The following is a 17,202-nucleotide window of genomic DNA, read 5'->3' as shown; positions in this document are numbered from 1 at the left end:
TATCAACGTCTCCAAGAACATTTTTACAGAAGTACATTTTAGAACGCTCTAAGGATGGAACAGTCGTATCCGTCTAGCAAAAGCAAAGTGGCATTTGAAATGAGGGTGATTATGTTGTGCTAAACAGAATGTTTTTGTCAGATTTGCGAACAGGAAATAGAAAACGATTTTGTCTTCACGATGTGATGAAAGAGGTATAGTCAGTTATTTTTTTTGTACCTAACTGGTCGTCTGGTTAATGAAGAAGTTACAGTTTTGGAGAATTGGGAATAAGATTAATCAAGAGATCGTAATGGCGAATCTTGACAAAGAGTTGAGAAGTGCCTAGGCGTCAAGAATTAAGAGCCTTTATTGGACTGATTTGCTAATCCAGGTGAGTTTCGATCTGGGTGCTGAATGCTCAAGCATTTTTCTGTCACTCTTCCTATATGCAAACAAAAGTTGTATGATTAATAGCCGCGTCCTCAATTCCAGGCGGCTATTATAGCGCTCCTAATTTTTTTTACAATTCAAAGAATTTGAATTGTATTGGTGCGCTGTTTTTTTTAAGATGTGTTCACACATTTTTCAATGACTTTGATCTTTCAAAACGGGATAAACAGGTAAAGCCCAGCGGGAATTAAGTTTCATTAGAGGCCCAAAGTGGGCTTTAGTAGTCCTTCAAGTGCTTATAGTGGTGCAGCTGCTGGGATGGCCATAATTTAAGGTTAAAAGGTCATTTTTAGGAGTTTTTGGGCTCAATATGGTGCAATTTTTCATGTTTTTCGTGATTTTTTGTTTTGATTAGTGTTAGGTTGAAGTTTTTAAAAGTTGATGAAGGCCTTTTGTGAGACAATAGTGCTTGTTATGACCATTTTTTATGAGCTATATGTTTTGGTACCACAAACACAAACAAGCAAAATGATACTAAATTCTGCAATTTTTTTTCAGGTTTTTTGAAATTTTTGTCATTTTTTGAGCCTCAGAGGCCAGCAAATCTCCTTTAAAGTTTAATAATAAAGCTCTGCATTGTTTTTAGTAACAATGGAATGGTTTTCAACATTTTAATGTCTCAAATTTTTAGCATTTTTTTTTTTGATAAATTCTGCAATTTTTTTCCTAAAGTTTTCCTAAAATTTTTTGTCAATTTTTGATTTGGTCCAGAATCAAGTGCCAGGAAACCTAATCCATGGTCTGGTAAAATGTTTCTGAATGGTTGTTGGTGTCGATGGAATTGTTTCCGGCAATTTAACATTTTAAATATTTGTGAAATTTTTTCAAGCTTTTTGAAAACATTTGTCGTTTTTGCAGTTTAAAAATTCTTGTCATTTTTTGAACTTTTTAGCCCTAGCTGTCAAGAAACCTCCTCTAGGGTTTGATAAAGGGTTTGACGATAGATTACTGCATAGTTTCTTGTGGTAATTTAATGGTTTACATGTTTTTGTCATCATGAATTTTAGCATTTTTCGACAAAACTTGCAATTTTTTTCATATTTTTTGACATTATCATTATTCAAGTTGTTTGGGTCTCAGTGCCAGAAAATTTTATCAGGGGTTGGATAACTAGTTATTGAAAAATGTTTAGTTGCCATGGAATAGGTTTCAACTTTTGAATATCACAAATTTTAGCAATTTTTTGGACAAAATTTGCATTTTTTCAAGTTTTTAAAAATTTTCCTCTTTTTTCAGTTTTTGCAGCTTCAGGGAACAGGCAATCTTCTTATGAGGTTTGTTAATAGGACACTGCATAGTTTTTAGTAACAATGGAATGGTTCTTAACATTATAATGTCTCGAATTTTAGCTTTTTTTTTAAAAAGTCTGCAATTTTTTTAAGGCCTCCTAAAGTTTTTGTCAGTTTTTGATATTCGTCTAATCTCAAGTGCAAAAAAACATATTCCACTTCCTGATAAAAAATTACTGCATGGTTTTTAGTTTCAATGGATTTGTTTTCAAGAATTTAACAACAATTTCGACTCTTAGAAGTTTTTTGAAAAATTTTGCATTTTTTTCAAGTTTTTTCAAAACGTTTGTATTTCATTCTTTTCTTGCCTCAGTAGCCAGGTAACCTCATCATTTGATAGTATGTCACATAAATAGTTGGTAGGGGCAATGGAATGGCTTTCAACATTTTAATAGAACGAATTTCAATTTTCTGAAGTTTGAATTTTTTTCTAAAAATTGTTGCCTGTCGATCTATGAGCCAATGAATTTTTACAAGCATGGAATTGGGTTACTGGATAGCCTCTAGAGACACAGAAATGATTCTGAAGATATTTATATCACGGTTTCCAGCAACATTTCCTTATAATTTGAAATAGATTTCTTTTTTTTAAAAAATTTTGTTCGTTTTCGAGTTAATCGATCTTCAAGTGCCAATGAATGTTTTTCAGGTCTTGCAGATATAATAATTGGACCGATTTCAGAAGCAAAAATTGGTTTTTAACATATTTATGAAATAGGTGTTTTTAAAGGGAAAAAAATTTTGGCTTAGGTTTAAAAGCTTCAGGAGTTTTAGCAATGAGTATATTTTTGTTTAGTTTTGATTCTTTTAGTTTCTGAATTTTTTGATGATTTTGTTTGTGTTTTTGCTGGCATTGTTCAATTGATCTGCTGGTCAGGTAGAGTACGTCTGAGTTTTTCATTCAATTCTTTGAATTGTGTTTCGGGCTTGTCCTGCTATGTTTTTTTACTTCGTCTAACAGATTTTTGTCTTACCCTGACTTCTTGGAATTGACTTTTTCAATGACTTACCTCACTCAAAAAATGACTTCTTAACTCACTTATGGAACTTTAAGTTTTATGAACATTTACTTGTTAAAGGTCAATAGTGTGCATCTAAGTAGTGCCAAAAATATATGTCCTAATTCTTGATTATTAGTCTTGAGTTTTCGATTTCGAATATTAATTTTGGGATCTTCTCCGTTTGTGCCCCCAGTACTTTATGCGCCCCCCCCCGTTACACAGCACGTGCCATTACATAGTAAGTCATTATGTAAAAATTTTTGCACGTGAATCTGAGGGGTGCAAATAATGTGCGCCCACTAAGCTGAGGGGGAACAAACGGAAAAGATCATAATTTTGAAAAGCCCTACTAGGGCTTTCTCCTTAGAGCATAGGTGTCTCATAAAAGTGACAGTCCAAAGCTTACCCAAAAAGTCTAGTGCTAGTGGTCTATTAAAGAACTGGTGGTCGATCTGTCTATCTAATCTCTTTAGTTGTTTCAATTCATGGAAGGCCCCAAGCGTTTATCGCGGCTATTTTCCGGCAATCTGCCGGCTATATTTAATTAGTTTCTGAGTCTTATCAGTTTAAAAGTTTCGCTGACTTCGCCCCCTTTGCAAAGAGAAGTTTTTATTGTGCATTTTTTATCGCATGTAAGTTATATTAGAATTTTGTTTCGATGTTTTTTCTGTCCTGCATCACTCTAATAGCCTTTCTGAAATGAAGCTCAAGTTCAGATAATAGTATACCTGTCAGTTTTTGATTCTAAAATGTCATTTTGAAATTTCGTCAATAAAAGGACAGTTTTCGTTTAGTTGATATTCTTGCTGTTGAGTAAGATTCTAGTTACGTTTTCTCGATTTCCTGCAAGTGTGATTCTTTCTGGGTTTTACAAATACTTCATTTTTTTAGAAACCTTTAATGGACTTCTTTGGTCTGAACGTGAGCTACAGTTTACGATTGCTTTCACGAGGAACCAAATGAATTCCCAAACACAAAAATTTGAGAAAATGTCGCTCTTTACTAGTTAATTGCCGCGAAGCGATAGCGAGGTTATTATTGGTCTGTTTTTAATAGCCGCACAGCAATAGCTGGGGCTATTATTGGCCTTCTCTTGGTTTTTTTATTTCGTCAAGATTTTTGTTACGACCATATGACGTCACAGTCACTTTTTGTTCATTCGTTCATGCAATTTCAACTGAATTGCATGCGTGACGTCATTTTTCGCTCTTTGTCGATCGAGTTTTTTTGTTCATTCGCGTGATTAAATTTTTGGTCACACTTGACTTACCTCACTCACAAAAATGACTTCCTCACTTTGAAATTGACTTTTATTTACTTTAATTCAAAGAGATAAGGTCAAATGGGTGTGTGTGTCACTCTAAATGAAGGTTATTTGAGATGAGCTAATAGAGGCAGCAATAACTTATACAGATTTTAAATCAAAATATAACAGATCAGCCTTAAATCTTGTTGGTCTGTTATAAAATTTTTTTGGCTTGTCTTTATTGTTTTTTTTAGACTGCTGATCTACGAATCTATTGCGGCAATTTTCTGGCAATCTACCAGATATGTTTGGTTTTTCACAATCCAAAAAGTTTGGATTATATTGGGGTGCTGTCTTTTACTTAAAAGATCTGCGTACACATTTTATTATTTTCTATTCTTAAGTGAATGAGAGGTCGAATTGGATTAGCGATTTTAGTCACGTTAGAGTACTAAATGGAGGGAGAAAGCGTGTAGTTTCAAGTGCAAAATTTTTAATTATAAGTATTCAATGGACAGGTAACGTTTTTGCACTGTTTTTATAGCTGTTAGCTGAGCGGAGCTATATTGCGGTGCTCTTGGTTTTTTTCCAATCCAAGAATTGGATTGTATTGGTGCTCTGCTTTTTTTGTAAGAGTTTTTCACATATTTTTCAATGACTTTGATCTTTCAAAACGGGATAAAGAAGTAAGGCCCAGTGGGCCTTAAATTTGATTAGAAGCCCAAAGCCGAATTTTATAGTCGTTCAAGTGTTTCTAGTGTTGCAGCCGCTGGGAAGCCCTAATTCAAGGTTAAAAGGTCATTTTAAAGAGTTTTTGAGCCCAAAATTGTAATTTTTAAAATTTTTCTTCTTTTTTTGTTTGATTAGTCTTAAATTGACGTTTGGCAAATTTGATAAAGATCTTAAGAATGAAATAATTACTTTTTTGCCCATTTTAAGAGCTATATTTTTGGTGCTGCATACAAAAACACGAAAATTGATACTAATTTGTCTATTTTTTTTCACGTTTTCTTTAAATGTTGTTTTTTGAGTTTTTTAGCCTCAGTGGCCAGGGAACCTCTCTAGGGTTTGATTATAGGTTATATTGAATAGTTTCTATTGGAAATGGGAGGGTTTTGATCTTTTCTATCACAAATTTTGGAAATTTTTTTAGAACACTTTCAATTTTTTCAAGTTTTCCTCTTATTTTTGTCGTTTTTTCCAGCCTCAGGGGCAAAAATCTTGCTCTAAGGTCGGCTGACAGGTAACTGCATAGTCTTTAGTGGTAATTGATTTGTTTTCAACATTTTCATCAGGAAGTTTTTTTTTTGAAAGATTTTTGAATTTGTTTTTTCTCTTGTGTTTCTTGTCTCAGCGGCCAGGTAACGTCCTCTAGGGTTTGATCGTTTCTTACCGTGTAGTTACTAGGTACATTAAAGTGATGTTCAATGTTTTAGTATCACGAATATTGGCAATTTTTTGTCAAAATTTGACTTTTCAAATATTTGAATAAAATATTGTCATGTTCCTAGTTTATTGATCTTTGAGCAAATGCAACTTTTTAAAGCTGGGATTTTGTCTACTAATAGACCCTGCCAGAGGCAAAAAATGGCTCTGAACTTTGCGAATTTAGACACTCTTCAGATTTTGCAATTTTCTTAAGTATTTGTCATTTTTGTCGATTTTTTCTATCTTCTTTGACCAATTAACCTATTTCAGGGCTAATGCGTTAGTTAAAGATTTATTTAATACAATTTGTACAGATTTAATGCAGATTTGTACAATATAATGGTTTCAATGTAATATAATAATCAGGATCGTTGAAAAGAGTACTGGAGAGAACTTTGATGGTAAACGACGCAAGTGCTCATAGATTTTTAAATAAACTGTTCATGATCACAAATGAGATTTAATGAAGAGTTTACTAATTTTTTCAATAGTCTCGCGCTTGGTCTGTGCATAATTGTAGAAGAAACAATGCAATATATACTCGAATTTCACTATTTTATGTCTAATTAAACATAAAAAATCTACCTTAAATTCAAAACTGTTTAATTGCTCTCAAAACAAGTTTGCAGCAATTAATGTAATGAAAAATCTTCGCTTGACTTTTTGCAAAGTTTTTGCTAAGCTGTTTTTGCTATTTCGTTCGAGAACTATACTTCGATTTCCTTTTCCGAGTGACTTTTAACAAGCTTGACACTAGATTTTGCGTGTCCTAAAATGCACTTTTTCAGAATCTCATGTTCCAATCCCTCCCTAGTCGGATTTGTTTGCACCCAAAAAATTTATCTAGGCTACAGCCTCTCTGAATAAATTGCCCCGCTTGCCGTTCGAGAGCAACTTCGAGCAACCAGTCCACGGACGTTTAGTAATTTGGTTTATTTAGTGCTGAATGTTATAATTGCTTTCAGACAAAATTTACGCGCATTTGACTTTTTACTGATTTCAAACATGAATTTTAAGTAGTGTTGGATCAAGTGGAAGTGGCTACTTAAAAACCTTTTCAGTTAACTGCAGTGTCTGCTCGCGAAACTTTGAGCCTTTTCTACTCTGAAAATGTTTTTCCATATGTTTTTGGCTTTTTGGCATTTGATTTTAATGCTGACTCAGCTTGTTAGTTCTCAGCTACAGTTAGAGTAAATTTGTCCGGCCGCAATTGCTTGGTACAAAAAATGTAGTTGCTTTTTTTCAGAATAGGATTATATAAATTTAAATCCAACTTTACAAATGCCATCTTACAATTTTCGCTTTTTGGAAAATCCTTGGTATGTGTTTGCAAGTGCTGCAATCCGTTGGTTGCTGCTGGACACATATAATTTTTGTCGAGGCAAGCTGAATTATTTAAGCAAGTAAATCATCTTACTTTATTTATTTCGCGAACAGTCCCTTCTGGATTCTGCGCCGGCATTTCGAAGACTCAGCTGCAGTGTACTTTTTAGAAATTTGTAGGACCTGATTAGTTTGGTTTTGGTCTTGGTCGCTTTTGTTTCGTACGAGCATTTGATTTTTCGAACTCAAAAACGGTATCAATGGCTAAAGCCAGGAGGGCTTTAATTTGCTGAGCACTTATCTTAGTTCTTCTCGTCTCCTATTGTACAAATCACCGAATCCGGCGAAGACATAAAATCAAGTTTTGGGGGCAATTTGTTGGCAATTTAGACCCCCATCACCACCACACCCCCATTCTATCCCTAAACCCCCGCTCCAATGCCCCGAGTCACACCTTTTTTCTTTTCCCCTCTCTCAGTTAACCGTAAGATTACGGTTAAGCCTCCCTAAGCTCAGGCTAGTTACTGACGCAGCCAATCGGTTGAGAGTAATGCGTCTATCGTTACATGGCTTTTGATTTTCTTTATAATTGAGATTGTCTGCAAGATTTTTAACGTTCAATTTTACCCAAGAACGTGAACATAAAATGTTCCAGGTGTTACATATCGAGAACGTCATGTGCAGAAAAAAATCAACAATTCAGACTTTGTCTTTTTGGCCAAATTTGTTTTCATAATTTTCTGCACTTTGGTATATTGTTTTCCCTTGCTAATTAATTTGAGAGCTCGTGCTTGGCGTTGATTTTGAGCTATGAATTAGATGATCTAGCTTAGAAAAATATAGGATGATTGATCTATAATGCTGGAAAAATCCTGTGATACTCGGGTTTCTTTTGCACGGGATATTTCGACCTCCTGACGAAATATTTATATGAGAACTGTGTGAGTGACATCATTTGAAAGCCATTGCAGAAATTGTTTTTCGAAGAGCCATTTGAATAAATCTGTTTGCGTAAAAATATAGGAGAAAGTTAATTTCACATTTTAATTTTGAGTTCAAAAGATTTTAAGTTAAGTGGTTCTTAAAAGACTTCTGAAGCAGCTCAGAGATTTGACATTCATTTGTATCTCAGATTATATTCGAACCAGAAAAAGCTTCTTTGCATCATTGAAAAGCTCCTTTCAATAATGATTTGCTATTTTTAAACTAGTTGTTATAGATACGATTACTTAGTCATTTTAGTGCTTCACAAATACTTCGAAACAACCGATGAGATCCATTATTTGGTGAAAATTATCAGATAAAACTTTAAGTGTGATTAATGTAACCTGATACGTTTTGATAACGACCATATTTACTCAGATTAGTGCTAAATTGAGAGCAAATTACTGTTACGGCAAGCTAATTTCGCTCAAATGCTTGTATAATCCTAGCATAGTTATTTCAGATGGTTTGAACGTTTAAACGAAACGTTATTTTAGTAATCATTACCATCAACAGAGTCAACCAGACTGAACAACACGGAACATCTGCTCTTACACTCAAATTGTACAATTCTAAAACGTGAAAAATTTCGAGACAATTTCAACGTTCAAACGTTTAGCGTATTCATTATACGAGAAAAGAACAACTTGATTTATCGGTTTTTATTTGAGAACCACAATTTGTTCAGAACTTGATAACGGATAGCAATAATCTTTCAAAGGGTATTTGAGTTGAATAATAATGAATCGAGGTTTCTCTGATTGGGATTCGGGTGGAGGTGGTGGCGACGACCTCTTCGGCAACAATCGTGGAACCCTAACAGTGGACGAACTCAGAACAGACCAGCAAAGAGTCATCCAAGAACAAGACCGGGGTCTTGATGCAATTAGCCAGAGTCTGGCAAGAACTAAGCGCATGGCCGAAGCTATAGGAGACGAAGTTGATGACCAGAATGACTTGATTGATGATATTAAAGATAAAGCGGACACTGTTCAGGGCAAGTTTCAAAAAGAGAATCGACATGTAAATATGGTGCTTGAGAAATCGAGCACAACTATGTTATGGGTTATCATTATCATCTTATTTGTGGTTATATTGCTCATTTTAATCGTATTTTGAAACAACTCAGCTTTGAAACCGAGAATTTTTAAATCTTATTTTCAGGTTTCAGTGCTGTGGTTGTTTAGAAATAAACACGAGAGAACTATTGTTTGTATTAGTATAGACAGCTGTCATTCTGTAATTTGTATATTTTATCCCGTAGCTGAGGCGCGCTTATGAACCTATCAGAATAAAGTATTTTTGCAGGCTTCGTTGTTTACCCGAGTTAGGTTTACACCAAAGAGCTGAGCTATTTTTTCATTTCTATGGATTTTTGGATTCGTGAATCAGTCAGGCAGTTAATTACGAATTTTTGGGATTGTGTTATCAATGAGTCTGAGACTTTTTGAAAAAAAACTGTAAATTATGTCGGTTGGTTTTACAGGGAATTATTGAACAGTAGACATTTGTGTTCTGGTCTACCAAGGTCATTTTATATAAAATAGTTCAATCTATTGGACAAGTCATCAGATAGTTTGTTCAAGAGTTCCCTCGTAGAATTTACATAAAGTTGACAATTACACTCAGCTTTATTGTTCCGACCCCTCTTGAGGCGGTAGGAACTATATACTCAACTGGATTTTTTCGTTCAGACAATTTTGGCCGGTCGATATATTCATCGTAGAGAGTTGTGAGTGGTATCAGAAAAAATCCCGTCCAGCGTAGAATATGGAATTAAAAGATTTTTTAATTTCCTTTTCTAGAGCGAAATATCGTTGTTTAAATTTTGTGAATATTAGACCGATTTGCGTTATTTTTATTCACATTTCCCCGAAATTTTGCCTTAAAATTTCGTCAATTTTTCTAAAGTATGTAAAAAATTTTAACAATAGTACTGTGGACTTTATTTTTAAAGACAATAAAGTATTGTTGACTATTTTGATTTCGTTTTTTTGCAAAAATTGTGGCTAAATATTTCAAAATTTAGCCTTTTTCATCAAAAATTGTCCGAATTAAGCTCCTTTGGTCCACTTTGATTAAATTTGCCGGAAGTAAACACCCAAAAACAACTAACACAATCTTTGTAAACTACAGAGAGAGCTAGTCCTACTTCCACTTCCATTGAGAGTATTCTGGAATTAAAATTTTGCCGTTTTTTGCTAACTTTACTCTATGATTATCAAAACGCAGCATTTATTTTTGATCTTTTAACTAACAAATTATCTAGATCTATATCATTCGAAACAATTGAGTGTTCTTATTGGACAAACCGCAATAGTAGGGCTGGTTTTGGTCCAATCTTGGACTGTTACAATCCAAAAAATAGTTCAGATTGTAGTCAGTCGCTCTTTTAAAAAAATCGATCTTTTCTATGTTAAGTAAGGAAAGAACAATTCAAACTAAAGCTCAGTAATGGGTTTAGGAGGACTTCCAAATTATTGCATCGTTTCTTTGCGGTAGATTTTGGTTGTTTTGACTTTTAAAAGTATTTGATTTTTAAATAAACAATGGCTTATTGAATTTGCCACTATTTTGCTCTTAATTTGGTCAACTTGTAGCTTAGTGTCAGCAAAGAAAGAATGCTTCTTCTCCGTCTTCTTTCTTATAAATTACAATTTAATCTTTCTGCGCGTTAAGTTATGTTTTTCTGGCTTTTCGACTACTAGATACCACAATTTTTTTATTTTTAGGCATTGGCCCATTTTTCTCGTTTTTTCCGGTTTTGTCACATTATCGTATTATTGAAAGTTCACATATTACCCGAATGCTCTTCAAAAAAGGCACAATTGAACATATAAAGTTCTTTAAAGGCATGGATTATGGTTTTAACGGCTCCGACACTCCTTTCTCTTAGAATTTAGTTGAATTTTTACATTTATCTCTAACTGTCGCCTTTACTTTGTCTTTGTAAACGTAAAATTTCCTGCATTTTGACAGGTCCCACTGGTTTTTTATGGAGGAAGATATGAGCCTATGTTCAGACTTGAGTAGATAGTTGATGACTTTCATGACTTTGAAAGCAATTGTTTTCAAAAGTAAAAAAAAAACGTTTAACTTTTCTTTTTGTCTTTTTGGTGCCTAGTCTCGTTTATTATAGGCCACATATGACCTTATTGCCGTCAAGTGAAGATGCAAGTGTACAAAATCTGATGTTTTTGAAGATGGCGTTTTGAATTTACTGTCTTCAACACAGGTTTTTCGGGGAAAAAATCTAACTAATTTTTGATTTTTGTCTAAATTTGACGCTCTTTATGTAGACGTAAGACATATTCTGAATACTCACTCGTCTCAAGCGCTTCCTGTGGACGAATAAACAAACGTATTTAGTTATTTCATTTTGTAGCTAATGGCTTTCATGACTTTGAAGATAACTGTTTTCGAAAAGTACAGGAGTATTATCTAATTTTGCCCTTTTTTTCTCTTTTTTGTCTACTTATTACCTATTCTCATTAAAGAGAACTCGCATACCACATTTCTGGCGTTCGAGAAAGGCTCAATTGAACATATTGTGAGAGGCGCAATATGCCTTTAAGGCTTCGACAGCGTTTTCTCACAAGTTTAGAATTTTTGTTTGTTTTCTCTATTTGTTCTTCTTTTTGTAACCGCAGAAAAAATATAATGAAGACAGGTCTTAAAGCCCTCTTAGAGAGGTCTATGTTATCAGAAAGATGAGCAATGAAAAACGTCTAATGTTTTTCATTATTTTGGAATAAATTGTTTTTAAAAATTATAAGCCAATTTCTTTAATTTTGCTGTTTTTCTTTTTTGTCTAATTGTTACCGAGCCTTATTATGGAGTGGTCATATATCTTCAAGTTTCATATATCTTCGAGCCTCATACAAGTTTTATGTTTTAGTTTTATGTGACGCTATTTTGACGTTGCTAATAATTTTTTTCTTTTAAAAATGGACAAAGTTTTGGATGTAATTAATGTTTGTTGTTATTGTTGTTTGATTTTGTTGTTCGTCTTGACTTGCTTTCTTAATAATAGCTGATCTCATCAATCTAATACGTCATTTTTACTCCACTGAGTTATCGGCTGTAGGGGGTGATCTGTTTGTTCAAACAGATTTTTTTTAATACTTGAATTTTTGGGGGTTTTCTATCTGTTCCTCATTTGGTAGAAATTTACGCCAAAAATGCGGATGAGCGGGTGCGGAACTTTATGAGCAAACGCACGTTACTGAGCCTCTTGTTTGAACTATCGTATCCTTACTTTTTTGTGTAAATGCACTATGGTACCAAAAACTTACGTACAACTGAGGATTTTTTGAAAGGTCAGAAACAACAAAATAACATTTTAGGTTCAAAGCAGCTCTCTAGCAACGCGTTTAGCTTTAGCTTTTTGAATGTCTTGTAGATTGATTGAATAGTTTTCATACAAGTTTATCACGACCGCGTCAATTTTGTTCAAATTTTCAGCACTTCTCTTAATCAAGTTTATAAAAAAAACGCCGAAACTCTGATTTATGCACAGGAGTATAAATAATCTTGGTGAAAAATAAGGTCTCGAAAATGAATTTTTACATAAAGTTTTCATATATGATAAAGAGTTTCGCTAGTTAAGACACCTAACAAGCCATTTCGTTCATCTGATTGTTTCGTAGAACATAAGTGATCGCGTGTCTGAACTCATTTTTTTAATAAAAGTCTTCCGTTTCTTCGAAGAACGCGAATAATCCCATCAAAATGGCATATTAATATGCTCAAGAAGCACTTTTCCTTTACGAAGAATGTTGTTTTAACTGATGAGACTAGACTGGGCATACCCAGTATATGCCCAATCTAGTCTCATCAGTTAAAACAACATTCTTCATAAAGGAAAAGTTCTTGAGCATATTAATATGCCATTTTGATCAGAAACACTTGTTGTTTGCCTTTTGTTGAATTTCCCGACAGAACTTCATATTTTTGAAAGTTCTTCTCACTGTTATTCTGGAAGTTGGATAGAATCAGGAGAATCAGGTTCCCTGTTCTTTCAAAACCTTAGTTAGTAGCTTTTTAGATTCTACTGTTTTGAACCCTCAAGTAACGGTAATCCGTTTTGCTATGTTATTGATTTGGAGTGAGACTGGACGGATGTTACGGTTCGCAGTTAAGGCATGCTTAAATCAATTTCGTGTAATTGTGTGGAAACGTTGTCTCGGGAGTCTGTAAAATGACTACTGATTCGTTTTAGATGAGCAAAATTTGTTGCCCAAAATTTGAAATTTGGCACTTCTCTGTTGTTGGCGCTGTGCAGTAATGCAGCTTCTTTCTCAACGTTCCAGGTTGAGTAAGAACGAGCAGGTTGTTTATAAAACGTGGAACGACGGAAACTATTTTTGTTTCTGTTGATTTTAAAGACAGTTGTTGCCTAAGTTGTTATTTGGAAAGTTTTCAGTAAACTTTTTCTTAAAGTTTTTCTGTTTATCGTATGATTAGTGAAACGAGCTGATTTCTGTCCATTTAATATATAATTTTTTGGTTGCTACTTATTTACTTGGTAAAAGCATGTGAAATTCTAAATTTTTTTACTATTGTTTGCTATTTTTTAGATTGAAGACCTAATTCATTCAACAGAAATGTTTTACTGAATATTCTTTTCAAAAAGAAGGCTCGGTAATGTGCGCTCGCACAAGATCTGACCCCGCTCATTCGCATTTTTGACTTAATTGTCCACCCAATGAGGAGGAGATAGAAAAGTTTTAAAACCTCAAATATTGTTTAGCAAACCACTAAATGAATCAATTAATACAGCATTAGATGGCCGGTGAGACCTGCCATTAACGAGGATACAAGGCAAATTTAAAATTGTAGTAACAACAAACATTAATTACACTCAAGAGTCGATGTCTATATTTAAAAGAACACACAATAGCAAAATCAAAATGGCATCAGATGAACCTAAACAATACAAGTTAAGCTGTGCTGCACAAAAATGTCATGGGACTTGGCCTCATTGAGACTCTGTAACACTTAGCCCTTTCTGCTGTTTTTTTAAGTGTTACAGAGTCTCAATGAGGGCAGGTGTCATGACATTTTTGTGCAACTTCGAAAATTTAGGTTTTGAAAAAAATTATTTTCGCAGTGATTAAAACCATTAGCAATTGAGGAAGCATTTGACACATTTCAGTATCCCGAAATTGTCATACGACTACAAAAAGAACGAAAAAAGCAGTCAAATTGGAAAAAAAATAAAATTTAACGAGAAAATGGTGTCGCAGCCGTTAAAACATTTAGCGTTTCATTGAAAACTTTAATTAGGTTCAATTGCGCTTTTCTGTTCTTTCAAAGCGAAAAGATCCGGCCCAATAGAGTGAGATTATGGCTACAAAAAACCAACCTAAAATATGGGCACATCCAGAAATCACTTTTTTTAAATGAAAACGCCTAGTGTCAAAACCAGCAAACCATTTGTTGAAAACAAAACCTCTTAAGTTCGAATTTCAGCTCGGTACAAAAAATGCGCACTGTTTTTCCGATACAAGCTATATTAGTGACATAATTACGATAAAAACGACAAAATTCAAAATTCATTGATTTTGAAAGAAACGTCTTGGAAAATCCTAAAAAACAAGCTTACAACTATAAACAGAAACGGATAATATTGCAACTCTATAGCAGACCAATGGCGCTTGTTATACGTGAGACTAAGTCATAAGGCTACGAAAAAGCAAACACGGACACAACAAAAAAATTCACAATTTACGAAACTACGTATTGAAACCAGTAAAACTATGAGACCTTATAAACCATAATCAAAACATATAAATTTATACAACATAAAGATGTATGATTCAGCTGAAAGTTGATAAGACCTGTCAAAACTGAGACAAAGTAACGTGATGACAAATTCAAGAACAAAAAATTGTTTCAATTTAAAGAAATTATTCAGTTTAAGTCATTAAAACAGTTTTATGTTAACTGAATTGAGTAAATTGGTTCATTTATACATCTAGAGGAGGGTATTGTGATCTTGCATTATCTGGAATTTGTTGAAAAACTCCAAAAAGGACGACAACTACTGGTAAGATTTATAATGTCTAATAAATTTTGAGAACGATGCCGCAGCCGTCAATACCAAAAAATTGAAAATTAAGTATATCCGAATCAGCTTTCTTTTAGAGCCAGTTGGGCCTGCTATTAATGCGATTTTTTGTCTAGCAACCGAAAAGTGGACTGTACCAAAAAAAACCGCTCGAAAATAAGCAAACAAGTAAAAATCACGTTTTTTATAAACTGGTAGTACCAACGCCAAAAAACCATTGGTTATGATCAAAACTCTCAAATACATCAAATTGTATTTCACATTAAAAAGAAGATTGAGCTGGCTTTACTGAGATACCGCTACAAGTTGACAGAGGTAAGATTAAAAAATTGCAAAGTTGACTGTTTTTTCCTAAAAACAATTTATGCAAAGTCATAAGACTTTAGATATCAAATGAAAACTTGGTTTTGTTTTACTTTCACCAGTTAAAGAAGCCAATTAGGTTTAATTGATTAGTGAGACTAAGATAGGAGACTGCAAAAAGCAAATTCAGGTAAAATACAGATAATCAATTTAAGTTTAAAAAATGATCTGCAAAGCAATAAAAACAATGACCTCATTCGGAAAACCTATATGTGTTCATTTGAGCTCATTTTCATGTAAATGGGATTTTCCTTGAGTGAATCTTTATTTGAAATCATTATCGCCTGTTATTAACATAAGGGGACAAAAATTACGAAAATATTTTGCAAAAGAGTACACCTCAATACAATCCGAATAATTTTTTTTGGTAAGAGTTGATGTATTTTGAACACCTATCAGTTAAGTTAAAGAAAAAACGGGCAAAATTTTCATTCAGTTCTCATAGGAAGCGGAAGTTAAATTAATTCTCTTTTGGATCTTAGAAATATTGTGCCAGCTGTTTTCAGATCTCTATTTTGGGAAAATTTAAAGAATGTGGGCTAGAAAAGCAATTTTAGAGCTTTTTTGATGAAAAATTCTGAAATTCGAAATATTTAGCAAATATGTTTTTCAAAAAATTAAGAAGAAACCACTCAGCTTCCCTCCTCTATCTTTAAAGGAAAAACCAGTAACACTGTTGTTGACAATTTTAAATGTTTTAGCAAAATTGAAAATTCTGTTTTAAAAAATTTGCGGAAAATGTGAGTGAAGACAGCGGACATCGGCTGACTACTCGCAAAATTTTAAAACTCCATAAATCCTTGGCAAAACCGAATTTCAAAAAAATGTGTTCTACGGTGGACGAGCTCTTTAAGTATACCACTCACAAATGTGTACGATAAATATATCGATCGGCGAAAATTGACTGAACAAAAATTAACCCGTTTGACTATATAGATCCCCCACGCACACATTAAAGTGAGGTCGGAACAAAATTTTGATTTTTCCAGTTGTTGCTTGGTGATCCAGAATTTCATGTCCAAAGGGGTTTAACAGTTCATCCTTGTGATTCTTTCTGCCAAATCTTCGGTCAAATCTTTTCTTAATTTTGGCTGTAAACTTGTTGACCCTAATTTGGATCTGATGATTTGCTAAGTTCTTGTTTGGCGTTGGTTTCTGAATTAAGAATGACATGAAGCACCTTGAAAACATTTATCTGATTAAAATTTATACAAAATTCATTGGAATTTCACAGATGAAGCATTGACATTTCAACACGATAGAAGCCCTTATGTTAGCTGGTCTTGTTAGCACTGTATAATTTTTTGCTCCGAATTTTTTATCCGCTATCTGTGAGTGGTATCATTTTAACAGAGTAGATTGTGCTACTACATAGGTTTTTCATGTTTAGCTTTTTCTAGGATCTGAACTATTAAACTACATCGGTTTAACTTAAAAACATAGAGAGAAGGTAAGTTGTACACCAGGAGAGTTCCGTTTAATATTAAAATCAACTTTTACTTCAATTTTGATATTGGTCAAGCCTTTTGAGGTGGTAAGTGGTTACGCTGAATATAAGAGTTGTGTTGTATCAGTTGAAATTTCTTAGTTTCAAATAATCGTCTGCATTGTGGCTCTGTCCAATATAAATCATCTAGCGTTTTTTTAAAGATGAAATTGACAGCTGTTTTTGCCAATGTTTTAATACTTGAAATAAGAAAATATTTTTTAGAGGAACCTTCTTCTAGCTTTTTACTCTATTCAGTTCTAACAATTATATGCTATCAATTAAAGCTCTGCAATAATTGAGGGAGTCTTACTACGATTAGATGACTTATACAACGGTTGCTGACGCATCTGCTGATATTTTATCCTGAACGGTAAAAAATAAGATTCAACAAGTTTTGTTCTCGAGGTTCCTCGCATAAGCAGCTACTCTTATGAAGCTTGTTTAGGGTCTTAGGATGTGCGAGTATCGATAATTTCCTCTTGTTTTATAAGGGCTTCATTGTTTGAGGAACTTATTTAGTCGTCTGTTTGTCGGTTTTAACCATCCCATCTGATTTCTATATTTTAATATATTAA

At 33.6% G+C, this 17,202-nt stretch overlaps 1 protein-coding gene across 1 annotated transcript; it reads left to right on the top strand.

Moving 5' to 3' along the window:
- Positions 1 to 8,077: 8,077 nt before the first annotated feature.
- LOC142343974 (syntaxin-8-like) lies at positions 8,078 to 9,012 on the top strand. The gene has a single exon (XM_075395394.1). It carries the CDS (start codon positions 8,445 to 8,447, stop codon positions 8,820 to 8,822), a length of 378 nt encoding a protein of 125 aa, XP_075251509.1. The 5' UTR covers positions 8,078 to 8,444; the 3' UTR covers positions 8,823 to 9,012.
- The last annotated feature ends 8,190 nt before the right edge of the window (positions 9,013 to 17,202 follow it).

The sequence above is a fragment of the Convolutriloba macropyga genome, chromosome 8, assembly GCF_964194025.1.
Source record: "Convolutriloba macropyga chromosome 8, txConMacr16.3, whole genome shotgun sequence".
Classification (NCBI taxonomy): domain Eukaryota; kingdom Metazoa; phylum Xenacoelomorpha; order Acoela; family Convolutidae; genus Convolutriloba; species Convolutriloba macropyga.
The sequence above is the reverse complement of the archived record's forward strand: the minus strand, read 5'-3'. Positions and strand labels throughout refer to the sequence as shown.